General features: G+C 34.1%; 1 protein-coding gene across 1 annotated transcript in view; it reads left to right on the forward strand.

Annotated features, from left to right (window-relative positions):
• Positions 1-16,288, forward strand: part of LEMD3 (LEM domain containing 3) — a 62,490-nt gene extending 46,202 nt beyond the window's left edge. The window contains exons 5-13 of the mRNA XM_019640565.1: positions 1,183-1,262; positions 1,351-1,496; positions 3,778-3,879; positions 3,988-4,090; positions 5,213-5,391; positions 11,366-11,447; positions 13,630-13,735; positions 13,825-13,903; positions 14,135-16,288. Coding sequence (XP_019496110.1) covers positions 1,183-1,262; positions 1,351-1,496; positions 3,778-3,879; positions 3,988-4,090; positions 5,213-5,391; positions 11,366-11,447; positions 13,630-13,735; positions 13,825-13,903; positions 14,135-14,298 — 1,041 coding nt within the window. The 3' untranslated portion in view covers positions 14,299-16,288. The remainder of the gene's footprint in view (positions 1-1,182; positions 1,263-1,350; positions 1,497-3,777; positions 3,880-3,987; positions 4,091-5,212; positions 5,392-11,365; positions 11,448-13,629; positions 13,736-13,824; positions 13,904-14,134) is intronic.
• The last annotated feature ends 475 nt before the right edge of the window (positions 16,289-16,763 follow it).

Consider the following 16,763-nt stretch of genomic DNA (forward strand, 5'->3'; position numbering starts at 1 on the left):
TGTTTTACACACACACACACACACACACACACACACACACACACACACACACACACAGATAAATATTTACCATATTAGAAATCAAAAAATATAAATTTTCTTATTTAAGATAAGAATAATGAACTTATTACTTGTTAACATGATGTATTTTTATGAAAAAATAACTATTTTCCAAAATAAAAAATTTAGTGAGAAGCGGCATTGTTTTACATTTTTGCGAAGCACTTGAATGTCTAGCTTAATAAAAGGCAACTGGATTCTCATATGACCTTCTACATTCAATCTGTTGTGATGTTTTGGTTGAAGTACATCTAGCCTTACACAGATATGTAGTCAAAACGGAAAAGTACTTTAAGATAATTGTGGATATTCTTTGATACCACACTAAAGCGCTACAAGTAGTAGTTTCTTAACGATTAGTTGCAATATGAAATTTGAAACCATATCACTGAACTTTTTCATACTCAGTCTCTGAAGTCTTGTGGTCTATTTTGCACTAGAATAATCTTTCACCTCTGTAATATTTTATAGCTCATGCATTGATCATTTGGAAAATATTAATTTACTGGTTATGCAGAACTTTCAAATGTTGACACATTTGATTACGTGTCATATGCTGCACCCAAAAGTCAAATTCATTAATATCATATCAATCTTATTGCAAAGGTTTTCAAGTATTGTGAAACTGTAAAGCTCATAGTAATGGATACAAGTTTTTCAAAATTCTACTTATCACTTGAAAGCTTGAATTTTATAATTGGTAATATGGTCAGTTGTTTTTCTTGAGCTTACAGGCTTGCTTCATTCACTTGAGAAAATGTCTGTGAAACAGCCAACTCTGAATAGCTTGTCATTTGTTCACCTAAAAATAGTGTTCCATTAAAAAAAAGTAGCTAATTCATTCTTATGATGATACTTAAAATACAAATTCTTTTAAAAAACCCAACCCAAATCTATAAATGTATAAAAACAAAAAGAGAACATAGTGAAATATTAATAGTGGTTATCTTAGGGTGATGAAGAAATGGTGACTTTTTTCCTTTTATTTTTCTGTAATGAATAATACATTTTTGTTATGCTACATAAAGTGTTGTGTGTTAATTGTAGGACAGTTTACACATAGAGTCAAGTGAATGTGAATTACTAAGTATAGTTAACTATGTTTTCTGTTTTTCTTATTAGGATTTAGGTCCCGAATATGAAGATATATTTAACACCTCATTGCAGTGGATTTTCGAAAATGGAAAAGATGTTGGAATAAGGTAAAGGATTTGATTTCCACTTTGATGATTAATAGTGTAAGAATACTATATTTTGCTTCTAAATTCTCCCTTAATTATTTTTAAATAGGTGTGTTGGTTATGGCCCTGAGGAAGAATTGAAAAATGTAACTGATGTGCAGTTTTTACAATCCATGAGACCACAGATGTCTTTCTGGTGCCGTTTTCGACGAGCTTTTATTACTGTCACCCACAGGTTATTGTTGTTATGTTTAGGTAAGTTGTTAGGATGAGAAAGAAGATAACATTGTAGTCTAGAATTTTTGTGCCTGTGTTTCATCAACTGCCAGGGTTGAGAATTTACTTCTGTGATAGTTGCCATTATGAGTCATATCCAGAAGTCTTCACAAAGATAAAATAATATTGAAGTTTTTTATAATGTCAGTATTAATCTAAAAACTTACAAAACAGTACTTACAAGGAAAAGTGGGAAGAAAACTTTGTCATACAAATGTCATAGAAAAAGCAGGTATAGTATAGTGCATAGATAGAAATCTCCTTTAGAAAATAGAACAGGAAAATATAAAAATTAAGCTTTTTAAATAATAAAATATTATAAATTAAGTTCATTAAAATTATTTTTTATTTAAAAAGTATTATTTACCTGAATTAAAATTTTCATTTAGATTCCTAGATTTTATTGGGTCTTTGGAAAAGTCATGACGTATTTTGTCTGTGTTTTTCAAAGGTCATTTATTTATATAAAGAACAAAGATCAATCAATGATAAATTGCCCGTTTTGTTCGATAACCTTTTGCCATCTCTAAGTGAGCTTCATAATTCCTCGTTCATAGAAGGACCTGTCTTTGTTTGCGAAAAACTGAACAAGGTGCTGATTTATAGCCTGATCTGAATTGAACGTTCTACCATGCAAGGAGTTTTGAAGAGAGCAAAACAAGTGGAAGTCTGATGGCGCAAGGTCAGGCGAGTATGGTGGGTGTGGCAACACATCCCATCCAAGCTCCAGTAATTTTTGACGGATGATCGAACTTGTGTGTGGTCTCGCGTTGTTTCAATGGAACACAGCTCCTTTACAATNCCCATCCAAGCTCCAGTAATTTTTGACGGATGATCGAACTTGTGTGTGGTCTCGCGTTGTTTCAATGGAACACAGCTCCTTTACAATTAACAAGCACTGGACGTTTCTGGATGATGGATTCGTTCAAACTGTCCAATTGCCGACAGTACACATTTGAATTGATTGTTTGGTTCCTTGGTAGGAGCTCGAAAAACATGACTGACACCTTTAAGATCCCACCACACTGAGAGCATAACCTTCCTCTGATGCATGTTTACTTTCGATGTCGTTTGAGGCGAATCATCACGTCGGGACCAAGACCGTTTGCACACCACATTGTTGTAAACAATCCACTTCTCAACACCAGTTATCAGTCGCTTCAAAAAAGGATCGTTTTTCTCACGTTTAATGAGCATATTGCAGATGTTTATATGCGCATCAAATGAACTTCTTTGAGTTAATGCGGAGCCCAAGTATCGAGTTTGCTTATGTATCTAAGCTGCTTCAGGTGGTCATGAACGCTTAAATGATGGATGTTCAATGTTTCCACAATCTCTCGTGTCATGTAACGTGGGCTTGACTCGATCAATGCCTTTATTTTGTCGTCATCAACCTCGGTGGGCCTCCCTGACCAAGGAGCGTCATTGAGATCAAAATCACCAGCACAGAATTTTGTGAACCATTGTTGGCACTGACATTCTTGTAGAGCATTGTCACCGTAAACTTTATGCAACTTTTCACATAACGCACATTCGTCCCGTTATGGAAGTAAAACAGTTAAAATATGGCAAAAATGCACATTTCGGTCTTCCATCTTCAACTTGTTGTAAAACTCTAAAACTCAGCCAAATCGCTTAATTTTTTTTTTAGAATGAAGCAAGAACTGTCAGCTGTCAAATGACATAGCAATAACATAGATGCAAATGACTCTAGTACTTCCAAAAATGATCTATTGCCATCTGTTGCAAACATGCGTCATAACTTCCAAAGACCCTATATATGACTATTTTGATTAGTAATTTAAAAGACTTTTTTTCTGTCCAAGTCCTTTAAAAATAATTTACTTAAAAAATTAAGGTGTAGTATGCTTACGGTCTCATGAGACTCACTTTTCCAGTAGTTTAATGCTGCAATGAAAAAAGTACATGAAACATATTTTGTTTTCAAAAATGTGATAGTTAGAATTTAAATGTTCAGTTGTCAATATACTTGTAATGGAAGAAATGGTTTTTCTAGAGTGATTAAATGCAACTCTGGGTTATGTTTAATATTAAATTTTTCTGTGTATTTTTAATTATGTAGCTAATTCAACCCACTGTCTTGAATGCTCATTCCGTTATCGCATTATGGCAGTTAAAATATTCAGTGTAGAAACTGTGATAAACTTTTTCTTTCCTTTTTTTTTTTTTTTTTTTTTTTGAATGTTATTGAGTGCCATTGACCACAGTTTTTAAAACACAAAATATATAAATATTGCAGGTATAGTGATGGTTTGTGTCGTTCTGCGTTACATGAAATATCGCTGGACAAAAGAGGAAGAGGAAACAAGGCAGATGTATGATATGGTGGTAAAGATTATAGGTATAGTATTTGTAAAAATTTTTCCTATTCTAGAATAGTCATTATGTGATAAACTACAATATGGTCCAGTAATTGGTTCATTTGTAAATTTGTTTGATTTATTTTCAGATGTTTTACGAAGTCATAATGAAGCTTGCCAGGAAAATAAAGATTTACAACCTTATATGCCTATTCCACATGTGCGAGATTCCTTAATACAGCCTCTTGACAGGTGTGTTCAAAGCATATGAATTGATATAAATCAGAATGTTGGCGTTTTCTATAGGTGTGAAAATTATATTGCAAGTTGTGACCCTTCTCAGCTAGACCTGTATTACTGTACAGGCTTTATTTTTATGCTTTAAACTCGCCTTTGTTTCTAAATCCTCTTTTAATACCTTCCTGATTTTGAGTGGTGAAATAGACAACTGGATTTCTAAATCATTCTTATCCCTATTCATTTTCGATTCTTTGTTGTCAATCTCGACCTTATTTCCTTTAACTTCATCTTGATGAAGAGACAGATTGTAGCCAGTGATGTGTTACTAGTAATGTTTTAAAATATTTTATTCTATTAGCAAAGCTTTTTAAATAAAAGAGCTTAAGAACTTCTTGAAAATAAAAGATGATACCATATGCTAAAGTAGCATTCTTAACCCTAGCAACAGATCAGGATCACTAGTGGAGGTTTTTTTGGGGAAAAAATACTGATACTTATGCTCCATATCTGAAGATCGAAGTTCAGTAAATCTGAGGTGAGGTTCAGGCATCTAAACCTTTTTTGAAAAACTTAATAAAGTTTTGCCAGTATTAAGGCTATTAACATGGAAGTCCATAGGTTCTAAAGGCAGTTCCAAAAGACGAGTTAAAATAGTGTTTTGAACAGTGGTGTGATTGTTGAAATAACGTGTACAGACTTCCAAAACATTGCTTCAAGGAAGATAGAATTGCTTTTTGGATTGTGTAAGTATTGGTATGTCTCCTTAAAACATCCTGGCAATATTTTCCCAATACTACTTGCTTTTGTAACGCTATGTGATGGACTTATGTAGGCATGAATATGTTTATTTCGTTATTCTACAGATCAGTTCTATTGTGCCACCTCTACTTATTTGAATACTTAATTTGAATGTTAATAGAAATCATTAGGAAAAATTTGAATATAAAACATTAGAAAGTAAAATATTATTTAAAATTAGACTACAGCTAATAAAAAAAACACCCTCCATAAGCAGTGATTAGTAAGCAGTGATTAGAACAGCCAGAGTTAACAATAACCACTGCCATCAATTACTAATATTTGAAAAAGATAACAAGCCAAGATGATAAATTTGTCATTTTGTTCACATAAAAGGAAAAAAATGAAGAAAGTCTGGGATAGAGCTGTTGACTTTCTTGCTGCTAACGAGTCTAGAGTTCGCACCGAAACACGAAGACTAGGTGGTGCGGATTTTCTGGTTTGGCGGTGGATCCAGCCTTCTGCATCCTGTGACAAGATATTAGTAATACCCTCTAAAGTTTGGCAAGGTCAAGGTATGTATTTTTAAACAACAAAAAACACAAGTGTACGATTTTTTGTAATACTTTTCAATTACAATAATCTTATGTTGTTTAAAGTAAAATGGTACAATTGAAAGACGTGAAGGCAAAGCTCCCCTTCCAGTTTCATCCCATAGAAGGAAACAGTGTTAGCATCTTATATATCCTTCCACTTTTCTCCTGGCTAATGTAAACTTAAATCGTTTATCTTTACTTTATAGAATACTATATACATTACTTTGATTTTTTTTCTTTTCATTTAACAAAGCAACTTAGTTATTATAGATTAAACTTCATTCTTTTCTCCTAATTTTCTATGGAAATAAGACACATACAACTTATGTTTTACACACACACACACACACACACACACACGTAAAACATATGTAAGTAGAATCGTAACTTTTTCACATCTCTTTTTTCCAATTTTTGCCTGCCCTTTTTTTTTTTTTTTTTTTTTTAAATAACTGAGCCATCCTGCCACCTGTTGGCAGCTGAGCTCGGGCCGGGGCTCAAACCGTTGTTGCTCAGAACTCACACTCTTGAGTGAGCTCTTAACCAACTGAGCTCTTAACCAACTGAGCCACTCGGTCGGTCCTTGCCTGCCTTTTTCTTACTAAGATGTTCCACTTGCATATCCTCCATGCCAGGTAGCTTTTGTGGGTCTCCATATTTTTTTAAATGCTTGCATAATTGCAAACATATGTACATATAAGTATATAGATGGGTTTGATGATTGGTTGCCTTATGTATCCAAACTTCAATTAGTGATAACTGTTACCTCGCTGAAATTTTTTTGTATCCTAATGGTTAGTTGCAAAATACAGTCACATGCTTAGCTTAATTTGCATTTCAGGACTAGTAGTGAGTTGAGCTGCTTTTAATCTTTTTGTTGGGTGAAAACATTTATCAATGTTTGCTAAACATAGTGTTTATGGAAATGGTAAGTAAATTATTTAGAAATTGCAATAAAATAAGATTTAATCACTCCATTTTATTCTTAATTTTTACTTTCAAAAGCTTGAATAATAAGCTTATATAATCATGGCATAAATACGAAGCTTTGATGTTGTCAAAGATGACACTAAATTAATAAACTATTTGTTGTGAAGGGTGCATACAGAAGGGCCCTGGGAAACTGGAACCAGAGAATTCAGAACCAGTCAGATCTGACTACCTCAGTGCCTGATATAAATGGGTGTGGAGTCTTAGCCTGATTTCTTCATAGAGCTAGCAGTTGATACTCATATATGCATTTGAAGTTCTAGAAAAGGCCATTATTTTGTTCGTATGATTTTTTTCTTATCATTGTAGTTTGTCATATTTTTAAAATGTAAGATTTTCAAGATGAATCTAAAGACAATTCTTGACATAAGTAATAATCCATATTGTCCTTACAAATTAATAGTGGTCCAGTTTATTTTAAGTGTGTTAAATTGGACTTTCTAAGCTCTAGGATTTAAAACCTCAGACTATTATTTTTATTTTATCCTCTTTATTTTTTTATTTTATTTATTTATTTATTTTTTAGCTGAGCCATCCTGCCACCTGTTGGCAGCTCAGCTCGGGCCGGACTTGAACCGCTGTTGCTCAGAGCTCAAACCTTTGAGCGAGCTCTTAACCAACTGAGCCACTCAGCCGGCCCTTTATCATCCTCTTTAGATAGGACTGTTCAAGTGTGATAAAATACAACTGTATGTTAGTTATAGTAATAGTAATGTTCAGCATGAATTGAAATATTTTTAAAGTGTCCTGCTACTTTTTATATTAGTATTTCATCAAGGTTTCAGGGTATTAAATGTTAAATGTCTATAAGCTATATGCCAAGTATTGAGGTATCTTTTTTTAGTTTTTTTTTTAGTTTCAGGTGTGCAAAACAATGTAATAGTTAGACATCTGAGCTATCTTAATTAGGATATTTCTAAATAGGCCATGTAAAGAATTGTAAATTTAATCTCCCTTTACTTGACAGTCCTTATAAGCAGTTAACAGTGATTAGAGGTTCCTGAACCTACGAAGGAATTGAGAATAAATAAGACAACTATTACGTAGTTAGCAAATAGAAAAAACATTAATGGTTGAGGTAATTTTAGCCTAAAGGCAGGAAATCCTGAGGTAGAACTTAGTAGCTATTTGTTAGAAGTATATTGGTTCAGTTTTTGGTTGGTTGTGATGATAAAGCAGTCTATAACTAGTAGCAAGAGAGATTTGAGTTCTTTTAAGAATTTCATCATAATTAGAATTGTTACAGGAGGTTAATAAGAAGTTGTTGGAATATTCCTTAATGATAGTGGTACATCTTTTGCCTCATTTAAGAACATATATATCTAATATAGAGAGAATTTAGTTTTAATATTATTTATATTTTTATGCCATTAAATGTATAGTCTATCTAAATATAACTAAATGACTCTGACTTAGCTTTTTAAAAATATTAATACATAAAAATAAGTTTTGCTTTCATTTAAATATATCTGAACACAAATATGCTATATAAATATGGCTGTATACTGAGGGTTTTGGTGGCTTATGTAAAAAGATAGTTTAACTTATTAACAAGCTTAATGTTTTTCCTTTTATAAATGCAGTTGTTTAATTAAAAGGTACATGCCTGGAGGGTTGATAATTATAATAGTCTTTTGTATTCACTACTACTACTAGCTGTTGTCATTTCATATTATTTTTCCCAAGTAATTTTTAAATAATCTACATTGAATGTTTAATTCAATTTCTAAAACATAGTTATATATAAATTAGATGATTACATAATATTAATATTTCTAAAGGTATTTTAAAGCATCAGTTAAAAATCAAGCAATACCTGCTGGGCAGCCAGAGAATTATTTATGCTTCTGACAGATGTAGAGTGAGGAATAAAGAGCGTTCACTTAAAGGATCCAAATGTAGTTCCTGAGGTATTTGAAATGTATCATTCACCAACTGCTGCATCCCTGCTTACCCCAGGAGCTGATTACAGTTGAGTTAGGAAGACAAAGCATCTATTATATTTTAAATATCAGTTTGATCTTTGGGACTACTTTTTGACTAGAATTGGGCAGGAATCATTTCTCCCAAATCTGTCATTTTGTGGAAACCTGGGTATAGGCTAGACTAAGGTGGTGTGAATGCTTCTGTGTTCTCTGGCTCATCCCCTGAGGCCCAGGCCAGTACTAGAATTTCAAGGAAGTCAGTTTGCTTGCAACTAAAAGGTCATCTAAGAACAGAACCTCTACGCCGTTAGAGAAGCCTGGAAGGTACTAGAGATTCACAGACATTATTGATCTGGGGTTTGGCAGAGATTTCCCATGTCCAGTGACCATTTCTCCTCCCCATATCGGCACTGTTTGGGGACATCACACCCCAGGGGTTTCTTATCACTAGATACTTCTGAAGTTTTTAATTGGTATACTCTGGTCTTTAGCCATAAACTCATCCTTTCAACTTTGCATATATATATGCGTGCGCGCATGCACACACACACATTTTTTTTTTAACTCCCCAGAATGTCGGTTCTTCAGTGCACCTACTTTTTTCCAGTTCTTCAGCCTTCCTCCTATCTTTATGTCTTTTCCTATCCATCTTAGTTCCCAGTATCCATCCTTCCAATCACTTTCTTGCTAGTTACCTTCAGTCATTACCTATCCTTTATCTTACCCTGGTAAATTCCAGCCAGGGATGAAACTCTTTTAACTGTGCCTATCTCTGTACAAGTGGTTGAACATGGAAGGAGGAAGTCATACAACTTGGTTAACTGGCACCTTCATAAATAGTTAACTTCTTTCAGCCCTCAGAACTACCAGACTTTCATGTTCTTACCATATGTTACAAGTCGCTTCACTTTTCTGTTCTACTCAATAACAGTTTTAGATTTCCCCTCTTTTCCAAACTTTGCCCTTCTCCTCCCCTGATTCTCAGTTGATGACTCAAATAGAAGAAATGAGATTGTACCTGCCTCAAATTTCCACCACACGATCCATAAAATTATCCGAATCCACATTCACCCTCACCTTCTATTGCAGTTGAGCAGCTGTCTCATTTAACAAAGCCCCGAGCCCTTCCCTCTGGTCTTTTCAGGTATCTTCCCTTACTGTGTATTAAACCCCTGCCTCTACTGGATCTTTTCACAAGCACTTACACATGCTGTAGTCTCTGTCATGTTTAAAAGAGTGTTGGATGCTACTTTGTCCTGTAGCTGTCACCCTGTCTCTCTACCTATTTACAGGCAAATAGCATTAAACAATTTACTACACTCACTGTCTTTTTGTTTTTCAACTATCATCTTCTTCACCTGACTCCAATCTGTTTTCCATGCCCATTATTCCAAGGAAACAGCTCTCAAACTTTCCTATTGCTAACTAAATCCAGTGGACTTTTTTTTTTTTTTCTGTCCTTAGTTTACTTAGCACTGTTAACAATTGAGTTTGTCTAGGAATTCTTCTTTTAGCTTTGGGAATGCCACTTTTTTCTGGTTTTCCTCTTATCTTCAACCATTTGACCATTTCTTTAATCTTTTTTTCTAGGTTTTCTTCATTTCCTGGACCTCTAGGTGTTGGAGTTTTTCAAGGACATCTTCTTTTCTCATTTTACCTGTCTCCTTAGATTAGAGGTTGGCAAACTGCGGCTCGTGAGCCACATGCGGCTCTTTGGGTACGTTCAGTCTCAAAAGTTTGCTGACCCCTGAAAAAGAACCAGTCCTGACCCTCACAACAATTTAAAAATTATTCGAGAGTTATAAATATATTTTTACAAATAAGGAAAATTTAAAGTAATATTATAAATATATTTATTTTCATTTTCAATTTAACTTCAGAGCCACATGTACGTACCCAAAGAGCCGCATGTGGCTCGCGAGCCGCAGTTTGCCGACCCCTGCCTTAGATGATTTCATACTGCAACTCACTTACCACATATATATTGATAACTCTCAAATTTGTATCTTAGACTAAGTCTTGTGTTCCGGTTTTCAGATTCTTATACCCAGCTATATACTTATCTTCTGTACTGGGAGATGGGCACCACAAATTCAACATGTGCACAAACTCAATATCTTCTCTCCCCAAACTGACTTTTTCTCCAGTGTTCCTGTCTCATTAATGATACTCTCCTTAGTTGATTCAGCCATAAATCTGGGAGTCACCCCTACTCTCTCTTACCCCCATGTGCAGTCTTTAAATGAATCGCAACAGATCTACTCCAAACTATGTCCCAGTTCTATCCACTGATTTCCATCTGCATTGTTGGCCTGTCTTGTCCACATTACTATCGTTTCCCTCTTACACAGCTGTAACAACCTTCTAACTGGTCTCCCTGCTTTCACTTTTGCCTTCATCTAATTGATTCTCCACATGACAGTCGATTTTTAAATCTGAAATTTTAAAAGACAGATCTCATCATACTATTTCTCTCCTTAAAATGTTTGAGTGGCTTTCTAGTGTTCTTATGGTAATGTCTAAATACTTTAATGTGGCCTCCATGGCCCTGAATAATCTGACATCTCCTTCTTTAGGTTTACCTTTTGTTGCCCTCATTCTAGACACAGTGGCTGTCTTGAATAAACCAAGTGCCTTCATGCCTCGGGCTATGTACAAACTATCACCTTTGCTTGAAATGTATTTTACACTTCTCTTTCCTCTGCTTATTTGTATTTATTCTTTAGGTCCCAGCATAAATTTCATTTCCTTGGTGAAGTGTTATCTGATACTCCCAGACATAAGCTTAAGTTACTTTGACACCTTTCTGTACTCTTCTTTCTTAGGGTTTACCACAACTATTATTTCCTGCGTGACACTGTCTCCCCTACTAGACTCTAAACTCTGTGAGAGCCATGACTCTGTCTTAGTCACCTTAGCATCTAGGGGTCTGGCTCATAGGAAAAGGATGCAGTGAATATTTTTTTAATAAACTGAATGAATAACTTTTCAACAAAATAGAACAATGGCAAATAATATAACTAATTTGTTTTTTATAGCATTTCATTTAGATAGAAGAAATTCACCACCAAACAGTTTGACACCGTGTCTAAAGATCCGAAATATGTTTGATCCAGTTATGTAAGTATTATCAGAGGCACATGTAATTTTTATATGGATTATTTGGCTGGAAATGCATGAAATTCTTACAATGCTATGTCTGTAATTGAAAAAATCTCTATTACTTCTGAATCTCTTAACTGGAAGTGTTATGATTTTTCTCCTTTCTTCTTTTTTATTATATTCCAACCAATGGTTTGGCCAAAAGACACAGATGTATAATGATTTGTAAAACTTCCATAAATCCTGATATTTATTTTGAATCCCCACAGCAGATAAATGTTTGAGTCAATTTGATGACACACATGATGACAAACAGTACCCTTTATTAGATGTGTAAGTCATGTCTGCCAACATTCTTTACCTCAGTAGGCAATGGAGATAAAAAATATCTGCTATTTTAAAACTTCCAATCTCTAATTGTAAAAATTCTCTCCAAAGATGTACACACCTTCCCTTTTACAAGCCCTATTTGTCTATGTAATATTTGAGAAACTACCTATATAATTACAGCAGCACATGCATTCAGAGAATAGCAGTCTAAAGTTATTTCCTTAGAATCCATAAGATTTCATATATAAGCTGTAATAATCTTTATTTTATTTTATTTTATTTATTTATTTATTTATTTTTAATTGGGGGATGAGAACAGTGCTGGGGAATTCGGGGAAGGGGGACAGACAAGTTGCTGTCCTTTTGTTCTTCAGTCTAGTTGTGGAGGACGTTGCTTCACTGGCCCAAGCTGGCACCATCATCGCTTTCTTCCCAGGTGAGGCAGATCAGTCGCCAGCTTCTGGACGGCCGCTCACAGCGGCTATTGGCCGCTCATGCTGGCTGCTGGCTACACATGGTAGCCCATGGCAACCCACTGCAGCAGGGGCTGCAGCCTACGCCGTCGCCAGCGACTCATGGCAGCCCAGCTCCAGGTTGAGCTGTTGTTCAGCATCTTAGCTGTAGAGGGCAGCTGTAGAGGGCAGTGTCACTGGCCCTCATATGTGGAATCCAAACTGGGGCCTTCTGGCGTCCCAAGCCAGTTCTTAACCATCGTGCCATTCGGCCAGCCCCTGTAATAATCTTTAGAATTTGCTTTCTAGAGGTGACTGCTTATTTGTCCAATATGGCAAATTCTGTTTTTTAAAAAATTCTCAGTGGAAATTGTTTACATGTAAAATACTCATAAGTCTTATCTAATGACTCATTTATTTCAAGAAATAGTTGATATGATGAGATTCCAAATAAATGACAGCAAAATCAGACATGTGGAGAAGCACTGTCAGTATATACACACATAGCATCCATTTTTGCAGAGATAAAAATAATTAGCAAAGTGGTAATCCCTCTTGGGAATCTTTCCTCATACCTTAGGGATTAGGAAATCAATGCCAGTTCAGTATTGTATTACCTAAGATGAAGATTTACCAGTTAATGTGTAGCCACCTTGTCCCTGGCCCACGATCTGTATCTCACAAGTAAAACAAATGTACATTACTACAGCAGGAAATCTTAAAGCTCTCTTCATAATGAGGTGACTATTTGTGCAAAATGTTTGTCCTGTATCACCCTTTCATTATTTTGGAAAAGAGAAGCTCAGAATACACTACAGGCGGTCCTCAAATAATGTTTCGTTCAGTGTTATTTCGTTATGTTGATGGTATGTGTAGGACCTTAACTCTTGTTTATATCAGTTAGCCTCTGGTATAATTGGTTTAGTTATATGTTGTTTCACTTAAAGTCACAGAACCTATTGACGATATTCAGTGAGGACTTACTGTATTTACTAAGAATTTTCCTTAAATTTGTGAATTTGATAATATCATTAAAAATAAAATAATCAATTTTTACCAGTTCACTACAACTCACTAAAGTGCTTATTAACACTTGTGCAGAAAGAAAAAGAAAGAACTATAAGTACATGGGATTGTAAACATCAATGACAGCACATTTGTTCTGCTGTGGTGGGCTCATCCTTCATTGCCTCAGCTCTGTGTTCTTACACTGGAAAGAGAGAAGAGCTGAGACTTCCGAATGCTAATTTTATCTTAACTCTACCTACTGCTAGCAGCAAGCATTTACTTAGTACTACCTGTAACAATATGTAGTTTTTAAACTATCCCCATTCTGGTAGGATATGTATGTTGTAAGAGACAATAAAGACTTCTTAGTAGGCATATGGTTGTTGATTTTTGTTTTCATTAATTTTTAGGGAAATAGGGGATCAGTGGCATTTGGCAATTCAAGAAGCAATTTTAGAAAAATGCAGTGATAATGATGGCATTGTTCATATTGCAGTAGACAAAAATTCACGTGAGGTAAAGTAACTTTTATGATTGAATTCTACAGTTTAGATTTGTTGCTATTAAACTAAGACTATTCTTTCTTTCTTATTTTAATATCACAGGGTTGTGTATATGTTAAATGTCTCTCTCCAGAGTATGCTGGAAAAGCTTTTAAGGCATTGCATGGCTCTTGGTTTGATGGTAAGAAATTTGAGTATTATAATAAACATTTTGAAATGTTTGAAAATATAAATTATGGCTTACTATTTAAACTATACTAGATTTTAAATGAAAGAATTTTAGATTCACATTTTTAGAGTAATAATTTGAGGTTATCTTATGTGCATTTTGTGTTTATGTGTTTTTTACCACAATTTTTCTATAAAAAGCACATTTTTACATATCTAAAATATTGTTTTTATCTTACAACAGGGAAATTGGTTACAGTAAAATATTTACGACTAGATAGATATCACCATCGCTTTCCTCAAGCTCTTACTTGCAACACTCCCTTGAAGCCATCAAATAAACATATGAACTCTATGTCTCATCTTCGTCTTCGGACTGGCCTAGCCAATTCTCAAGGAGGTTCCTGAAAAGACTTTCTTCCACTCCTAGGACTGTTATTTACAATAGGAAAATTCCTGTTTGGCTTCCTGTCTTCCTTTTTAAATGCTTTTTGTATGTAATATTTTTATTGAATACAGCTCTGTTTGAACGTTCCAGAAATCTTAAGGTTCCAAAGGGACTTAGCAGTGAGGCAGCAATGCTGAGTAGATAAATAATTGTTTCATTCAGTTTTTGGAGCTCAGTTAAGCCAATGCATTTAGAGTTTTGCATGAGGAACATTGACTTTATTAAGCATTTTCAGATGTGGTGGTTGTATTTTTGCACCAAGAAGTGTTTTGATAACCACACAAAAGCATGGTGAAGAGGCTTCTTGTATTTCTATAATTTCCTGTGAACTAATGTTGTGAATTTTTGTATACAGTCACCTGCATAGTTCCTTACAGGCTAATGTGGTAAAACTGTTCATTTCCCAATTTAACCTTAGATTTCTGTTGCTTGTAAGAGATTTATTTGCTACAGCTGGAATATGGGAAAACTAATATGGGTTTATTGGTTACATATAAGTGGATGTATATGTACTTAAACTGGCTTATGTATATATGTATAAATGTTGGTGGTGGCAAAAGTAGTCTTGTTTTGTGAGTATGTCTGCATTAAAGCAGTAAAATAAGCTTCCTATTTTATTCATAATCTAATGTGTATATATATGTACATGTATATATGTGTGTATGTATATACGTGTGTGTATATGTGTATATATACACACACATATGCATATGGCTGTACTATCACATAGATCAAACAGCCAAACACCTGAAAGTATTAGATACAAGTTTCAAATATCTTTTATAGGTTTTATATAAAAATGTCGTGAATATGATTTTGTGTGAAAGTTTCGATATCAGTTGTAATGGATTCAAATTTATGTGAGCAATAAAAAAACAATTGGCAGATATTGGAAAAGTATTTTGTGAAAAGTTGTATTTATTATAAATACTAGGGCTATGATATAGTACCATTGGGATTAAGTCATTTCCCAATCTATTTATAATTTAATGAAATGTTAGCTCCCCTGTTATATGTCAAGTTTAAAGCAGGGCACATTGTTTCAGCAAAATGTGTATTTGAAAAATTATACTTACAATTTTGGGTCATGGAAGTTTGCTGTATAGTAAATGCACGAGTGACCATTGCTTTGTGCCTCGGTATTTACTTTGTTTCAGTAAAGTTACTTTATTTTACTGTTTATTATTTCAGATTAAAATAGTTGTGGAACAAAGTTTACTTGTAATGTAACAACTGGCTTTTTAAAGAATAACCTGTTGATATATCATTGTCAGTCCAAATGAATATGTGAAACAGCTGGCATTGTACCAATTTTGATTTTGTTTAAAGCTCAGTTTTGGTTTTTATTGTATATGTGTTGGGTTTGCAGCATGAACTTGCACAGATAATGCACGTTTTTCTGGTTAAGTAAACATGATGCACACTGTTCTGTAACAAAACCCTATTGTGCCTTACCTATGTGCTTTTGTGGGCACCATGTTTATGAAGAATAAAAAAATGATTTGTTATCTGAAGAGAATAAATTTTAAATTCTCAGTTTGTCTCAGATGCTAAAGTGTGAAAATATACATATATATAATATATAAAATAATCTTTCTGTATTTTATGTGCATCATAGTGACTTACCTGAGCTTAGTGACCCCATCTTGTGACCTGTTGCAAGAGTGAATGTAAATAGTTGTGGTATTTTAAAAGGTCACCTTTTGATGCAGCTGCATCTTTATCTTACTTCTAAAACATATTTCATGTAAACATTGTACATTTATTATTGTAATATATACTATTATGCAGCTTATTTTACCTGAAATTGTTAAGCCGACCAAGATCCCTCCCTGCAAGACAGATGGGAATATGTATAATAACTAGATACTTGAGAAGTTCTGAAGTTTGATGTATCTGTTACTTGTCCTGTTACAAAAAGGAAAAAATTAAAAATTTATTAGGTTTTTTTTTAATGCGTCTTGGCTTTTAAAAAAACTTTTTAAGTGCCCTGTGTCTTTATTTTTTTTTATAAGTGAAAATAGGTGCTTTATTTAAAATCTTTTTGAGGATCTGTAAATATATGTTTATAAAGATGGATAAAAACCCTAAAGTTAATTTTAACTATCCATTCTTTAGCGTCTTACTTTTCTTTATGAAAACATCTTTGTCTAACTCTCAAGTGTTTGCATCAAAGTGGGCAAGAATGTAATTCATTTGCATCACTACAGCACTGTTAAGTTTAGGTAGACATTTTTTGCTAGCAAGACTTTCTCAGAAAAGGAAGCCATTCTTTTATACATTCTGGCTGAAACTCCTTATCTCATCGTAAACAATTAGTTTATGGGCTAGCTACTTTTAGTAGCATTGGTGTAGATTTTTTGATGGCTTACTCAAGTACAAAGAAGACTTGATTGGTCTGTCAGTTGGTAGACTTAGCACGTTA

This window comes from Hipposideros armiger, unplaced genomic scaffold (assembly GCF_001890085.2).
Source record: "Hipposideros armiger isolate ML-2016 unplaced genomic scaffold, ASM189008v1 scaffold_51, whole genome shotgun sequence".
Lineage (NCBI taxonomy): Eukaryota > Metazoa > Chordata > Mammalia > Chiroptera > Hipposideridae > Hipposideros > Hipposideros armiger.